At 38.6% G+C, this 7,147-nt stretch overlaps 1 protein-coding gene across 1 annotated transcript in view; it reads left to right on the top strand.

The window, feature by feature from the left end:
• Window positions 1-6,126: 6,126 nt before the first annotated feature.
• Window positions 6,127-7,147, top strand: part of LOC106883942 (cytoplasmic dynein 1 heavy chain 1) — a 106,810-nt gene continuing 105,789 nt past the window's right edge. The window contains exon 1 of the mRNA XM_014935093.2: window positions 6,127-6,609. Coding sequence (XP_014790579.2) covers window positions 6,351-6,609 — 259 coding nt within the window. The 5' untranslated portion in view covers window positions 6,127-6,350. The remainder of the gene's footprint in view (window positions 6,610-7,147) is intronic.

Genomic DNA, 7,147 nt, shown 5'->3' on the forward strand with positions numbered 1-7,147 from the left:
ACTAGATGGCTACACCAGGCTCCAATCTGATTTGGCAGAATTTCTACAGCTGGATGCCCTTCCTAACGCCAACCACTCCGAGAGTATAGTGGGTGCTTTTACGTGCCACTGGCACGAAGGCCAGTCAGGCGGTACTGGCAACGGCCACGCTCAATGACTTTTCATGTGCCACCGGCACAAGTGCCAGGAAGGCGACGCTGGTAACGATCACGCTCAAGCGGTGGTGCCATCACGATTTCGCTTTCGCTTGCCCCAACAGGTCTTCACAAGCAGAGTTTAGTGTCCAGTGAAAGAGACATTGGCATGGGGGCCAGTCGTCAAATTTAGATTTCACTTGCCTCAACAAGTCTTCGCAAGCAGAGTTTAGTGTCCAATGAAGGAAAGGTACACATAAGTGGGCTGGCTACATCCCTGGCAGAGGCCTTGGATTTTGGTCTCACTTGGCTTACTGGGTCTTCTCACGCACAGCATATTTCCAAAGGTCTCGGTCACAAGTCATTGCTTTGGTGAAGTCTAATGTTTGAAGGTCGTGCTTCACCACCTCATTCCTGGTCTTCCTGGGTCTACCTCTTCCTCAGGTTCCCTCAACTGCTAGGGTGTGGCACTTTTTCACACAGCTATCCTCATCCAGGGACCTTCTCTTTGTGGTTGGTGACTTCAATGAGCATGTTGGACAACATCCAAGGAGCTACCATGGTGTACATGGTGGCAATGGATTTGGTTCCCACAATGAGGAGGGGACCAGGCTGCTGGAGTTATGTGATGCAAATGATCTTATGATCTGTAATACTAACTTCAGGAAACCTGCCAGTCACCTGTTCACCTACCAGTCAGGTGGGCACACTTGTCAGATTGATTACATTCTCACCAGGAAACGGGAAAGATGGCTACTTATAAATGCCAAAACTTTCTCAGGCGAAGAATGCACTCCATAACATAGGTGAGTAGTTAGCGAATTTAGGATCAGGGCTAAATGGCTGCCCAGAAGACAACGAGCATGGAAAAGAAGGGTCTGAAAGCTTAAGGATCTTCTGAATGGACAGAGATTTAGAGACGTATTACTTGAAGCTTTTGATGAAAAAGAGGAGGATATAGCACCACATAATGTGGTGGACAACTAGAGATTCCTACGGGACAACCTGTTGAAGGCTGCTGACTGGATCTGTGGCATGTGCAAAATCCCCTCTTGACCTAAGGTAACGTGGTGGTGGAATAATGTTGTTGACAGGGCCATTAGGGAAAAGAAATAGGCATGGAAGTGTGGTGGTAGCAGGGAACAGTATCAGATCACCAGAATATAATTCAAAGATTATGAAAAAGGCAGGTTACGGTTTCTATTTCTTATTACATATTTTTTGTACAATTAGTGTTACAGAATTGCAAAGTTAAAGTTTTGTAGAAGAGGTCTCCATTCACAATTGTTTTATCTATGCTTATGATTGTATTAGTTTGGATAGATCTAAAAGTGCTGCTGTGGGTAGTAAACTTTCTGTTGCTATACAACTAATTATGCAGATCTTTATGGTACAGTGTGATCTGAACACTAAAATTACAACGGTTACTGTGCCACTGACATTTAGATAACTAATCTATCAATTTTGGTGTCCTCAGTAAACTTTTCAAAAGCTATATAAACAACTCATAATTCACTAGTTCTTATCATTGAAAAATCAAAGACATTACACTGTTGCAACAGTGTCTAACTGAAATTTTAATACTCTTTCCAAATTTCTAATATCACCTCTACCTTTGTCTACTTGCTTATTGCCAATCACTCCTTTTCTCCTCAACCATCTCTATATATACCCCTGTCCTCTTCCCATCATATTCTTGTTCTCTTCACCCTCCTACCCATTCTGGTCCTTCTCATGTCATTGTTCTTTCTCTTCAACTCCCCACTCCGCCTGGTCACCAGTGCAATGTACATCATCATCATCATCATCATCATCGTTTAACGTCCGCTTTCCATGCTAGCATGGGTTGGACGATTTGACTGAGGACTGGTGAAACCGGATGGCAACACCAGGCTTCAGTCTAATTTGGCAGAGTTTCTACAGCTGGATGCCCTTCCTAACGTCAACCACTCAGAGAGTGTAGTGGGTGCTTTTACGTGTCACCCGCACGAAAACGGCCACGCTCGAAATGATGTCTTTTATGTGCCACCCGCACAAGCCAGTCCAGGGGCACTGGCAACGATCTCGTTCTTATTTATTGAGTACTCTCTATCCCTACATCTACTTACTTATCTTCAGTCCATCTCTCTAATACCCATTTGTAGCCTTTCTCTTGTAATTGTTCCCTTTCCAAATTTATATTGACTGTTTACAAGCCCCCACCCAACTGTTTACACTTAGTTAGCTAAATGAGCATAGAAAGTGTAGTGCTATGATGTCCCTCTACTTCTGTCTCAGTAAGTGTTATTTAACCTTTCTAGCATTGGTTTCATGAGAAAATGCACTCAATACACTGTAATGCAGTCGAGATCAGGAAAGCATCTAGCCATAGAAAACAAACCAAATGATTCATATAAGCACTTAGAATTTGTGATCAGTAGCTCCAAATAGGAGACAACTCAGACTGTGACAACTTATCTAATCCATGTCAGTATGGAAAACAGACATATAATAACAATGATGATGATGATGACTGCAACAAAATCTCAACAATTTAGTCACTTTGGCTAATAGGTTATTTTCTGAAGGTGCCACTGAAAACAGCATGTCATCGTGACATGCAAAAATAGTAGTGATAATGGATGGGATTAACTGATGTAAGAAACGCCTGTGTGTGGACTACTAATAAACAGTTAGCTTAGATAAAATAAATAGGCTATCTGCATACAGATTGTTTGGTTTCACTTTAACATGTAGTCTATCTGGCAGTTTACATCTTAGCATAAGCTCTAAATCCTAACCCAGATCAGGTCATTCCACAGCAAAACTTTGGATACTGTCATAGATTGCACACTAAAATAACACCTGTTATTCTCAATCTTCAATCTTAAGAAAGTATATCATCAAATACTTCTGCTGGAGTCTGACAGAAAATACACAGCATTTGAAGCAAATGGCAAATTTTCTCTATTTTATTATTTCATTTGGTGTTACTATTCCCAGAAACTATTTGCAGAACTGTGGTAGAAGACAGCTTGAAAGATAACCTATCCCTATGTTCAAGACAATTAAAACAAAGCCAAACATAATTAGAATGCTATGCCACTTCAATTTAAAGAGACAAGTTGAAATTGCATAATAACCACTAGAACGCTTGTGTGTGGGCAGAGAGGAAAATTGGCTGATGGATGCAATAGTGTTTATTATGCTAATGCAGTGTTTCTCATAGTGATAGTCCCCTCTTTTGATGGGATGCAAAAGAGCTGATAAATTGCTTTTTTAAATAAAATTGAGATGGTTTTAAACTTTTCAGACTTGTCCAACACTATGGAGAAGGAAGAAGAATTATATGGATGCAAACTATTTTGTTTTCACATTCATAAAGAAGGATATTAAAAACATTTCCCTAATATTTGTTAGGAGGTGGGATATTTATAAGTTCGATAAAAACTGTATTGGGTATTCTTTATTTCTGTTGGGTGAGTGCCATTATACCAAAAGCCAAGGGAGTAGTTAATTAAAAACTGGAATTTTGAAAGGAATAAAAAACTTTTAGAGGCGTAATTTCTGTATTATTTGTTCACCTTTGACTATATTGTATAATGTGTTCTTCTTTATACATACTGTTTGAGGGAGACTGAGACCTATCATGGTAACTCTAAGTGTCGTCTGCTAGTTGTAGATTAGCATGCATCCACGCATGCGCAATTGAAATGGACGAGTCCAAAAACTTCTGGAAGGTTGGTGTTGGATGTCCGTATACAGAAAGCCGGGAGGGAAGGTGAATAACAAAAAAAATTGAAAAAAAAAAAAAATTTCACAATCGTAATTATATTTTAATACTTATAGGGGAAAAAAATGGAAAAAGTTAAAACAAGGGATTATGTTGGCATAATTGTAATTTTCGTTGCTGAAAATGCAGTAATTTGAAAAAATTAATGGATGGGATGACAATCTGACACGGCTAGCAAACCATTCGCAGAAGGAAAATCAAGCTTAGAACGTAATATATCGGAAATTGAGAAAAGAAAGAAAAAAAAAACAACAAAAAAACCAACTTTTTCATTGGGTGGAAAGATGAGTTTCGGAAAATTCACACGAGTTGGCTTTGTTTCGTCATACCGTTCAGAAAAATGGGGTATTTTTTAATGAAATTTTCTACAAAGGCCTTTCATTACAAACTATATCGGCATTTAGTGTGAAAAGAAAAATAGTGAACACACATTGTCAAGCATCGCAATTTTTTTTCGAAATTTCAAGTTTCTTTTTGTTGATATATGTAATGTGTGTTAGTTTGTGTGCAGGGCCCATCAATTTTTTTATTTTCATATTAAATTCCGAAAAATTGTTCGCCATATATCCCGATACAATCAGAATCTACACCATCTAAAGCATATTTGTAAAAAATTTCATTAAAAAAATATTAATTTTTCTGGCAGTTATGAGCCAAAAAAATCGGGGGTGGGGTGGAACACATGTAGCAATGTTTAATTTATTTTTAGCTTGTAAAGAATAAGGGCTGCATCGATACAATTTTAAGGTCTGCTACATATGTGGGACGTAGCGGTGAATAGTAGAAGAGGTTAAATAATAGCCTAAACAATATTGACAATATACAATTCAACAGCCCTTTTTATTAGCAATAGATTTTCTTTTGCTAGCTTTTATTCTCTTATTGTTTATCCTCGGTCAACTCTGACCCGACAGACCAAATTCCAATCGTAAACATCCCGTCTCCCCACTCCACCGATAGCCTATCTTAGTATCACATTAACTAATGTGTCATTTTATATTTTTATAGACGGTTTGGTGTGATTCGAGGCAGATTTGGCTGCTATTTCTACAACGCGGAAGACCACATTGAGGCCTCCCCCGTTTATTATGAAGGGCTGTGTTCAAACTGTCAAAAGGAGAATTAATTTTTGTTTTTTTTAGTTAAGAAGACTATTTTCGGAATTGCCTTGTCAGGCACCCAAACATTAGAGCGAAAAACACCCAATTTTCACTAATTGTTCATGTACGGTACTTTTGGAAACTTCTAACTTCTCTAGTCGTAATATTCGAGTTTTCTTCAATGGTTACCGTTCAAATATCGTCATCTATGGTTTAGGGTCTTCCACAGCGACTGTCTTATAAGCTGAACTCACTTCTAAATTTTGTAAACCATCTTGGAACAGTTGATTCACCTACAACACAACCTCAACAAACGATTTTATACGTTTTCGCAGTATTTTCACCTTTTACAGAAGAAGAAAAGCATTATGTGACGCATATGCAATTTTGGGTTATTTATTTCAAATGGCAATTAGGGCTGGTTTTTAATGTGGAACTGCAAGCAATTCTGAAATAAGTCATACCAAGATTATATGATTGTTGCATTAAGGGCTTAAAGACACAAATTCTGAAATCGCTCAGAATTTTTGGACAATCTGATATATTTAATTTTCTTTTCTTTTTTTTTAACCTGCCGCTCGAAACTTCAGTTATATATTTCCTTCCCTTCGCGCATAGTTGTTGTTGGCACTCCGTCGCTTACGACGTCGAGGGTTCCAGTTGATCCGATCAACGGAACAGCCTGCTCGTGAAATTAACGTGCAAGTGGCTGAGTACTCCACAGACACGTGTACCCTTAACGTAGTTCTCGGGGATATTCAGCGTGAAACAGTGTGACAAGGCTGGCCCTTTGAAATACAGGTACAACAGAAACAGGAAGAAAGAGTGAGAGAAAGTTGTGGTGAAAGAGTACAGCAGGATTCGCCACCATCCCCTGCCGGAGCATCGTGGAGCTTTTAGGTGTTTTCGCTAAATAAACAGTCACAACGCCCGGTCTGGGAATCGAAACCGCGAGTCCGCTGCCCTAACCACTGGGCTATTGCGCCTCCACTAGTACTATGCACAAATTGCATTCACTACCTTATACGCCGTATAAGAATAAATTAGTTTGCACAGACACATATATTGAACCAATGAAATACCGTCTTTTGTAGAAAACGCTCATGCGCACTCAGCTACTTACTAACCGGATATGATGAGAGAATATTTTCTGGTGTCCTTTCGAATCTGGTGATAACAGGTTACTTGTTGAGAAAGACACTTGCCACTCCCCATCGAACCAGTGAGTGGATTCAGTCGGAGAGTCATTTTCCTTCTGAAAAGAAGAAATTCCTGTGACTGTCCAATTGCTGAATAACTTGAAGAGATACTAGTCTGCGCAGTATCCTTTCCCCTTTGGGAAGGATGGCGGACACCGAACATGATTCTCCGAATAGCGGAGGTGGTCAACAGCATCAGCAACCTGCTCAAGCTGTGGCCGAATTAAGCGAGTTTACTGCATTTTTAGGACGGATGGTCTCTGTTGTTTTTGAAGATACTACAGCATCTATCACCGAAGCTTTTAAAAGGGCGTTGGTCGATAAGACGAATACAGACTGCATTCGGAAGTTTTTGTCAGATCCCCAAATCCCCATTTTGCTTGTGCAGAGATCATCACCAAAAGGTTTGTTTTGTTTTGCTTTTTTAATGATTCTTTATATATAATCAGCAGAATTTTTGTCACGCCTACTTAGGTAACTTTTAGCCATAATTTAGTCCCTACTAAAGTAATTATAATTTACTCTTAATATGTAAATTATTTAAAGTTTTATCTTATATATGGGACTATTTTGAATATCTCTGTACTTAATGAAGGGATATGACATTGCAACCCCAAAAATAAATAAATAAAACGTAAATATCAGTTACTTCAATAATTGTTGAATGCTAATAGTTTTCCAATCTAGTGCTAATAAAGATTATTGAATCTATTCCACATGAAAATCCAGTAAAACGGAGATTCTAAGTAACCTTTTGGTTTAATCTTCTATCTTTCAAAGAAAAAAAAAGTTGAACAAAATCGACATACTCCTTCAGTTATAGGTGCGTAGTTAGATTATCAATGCGGTATTTATTGAAGTAGACCGTATATGCATATATTGGGTCAATCATATATGCACCTAGTGTGGCAACTGATATATATATATATATATATATATATA

The sequence above is a fragment of the Octopus bimaculoides genome, chromosome 3, assembly GCF_001194135.2.
Source record: "Octopus bimaculoides isolate UCB-OBI-ISO-001 chromosome 3, ASM119413v2, whole genome shotgun sequence".
In the NCBI taxonomy this organism is placed as follows: Eukaryota; Metazoa; Mollusca; class Cephalopoda; order Octopoda; family Octopodidae; genus Octopus; species Octopus bimaculoides.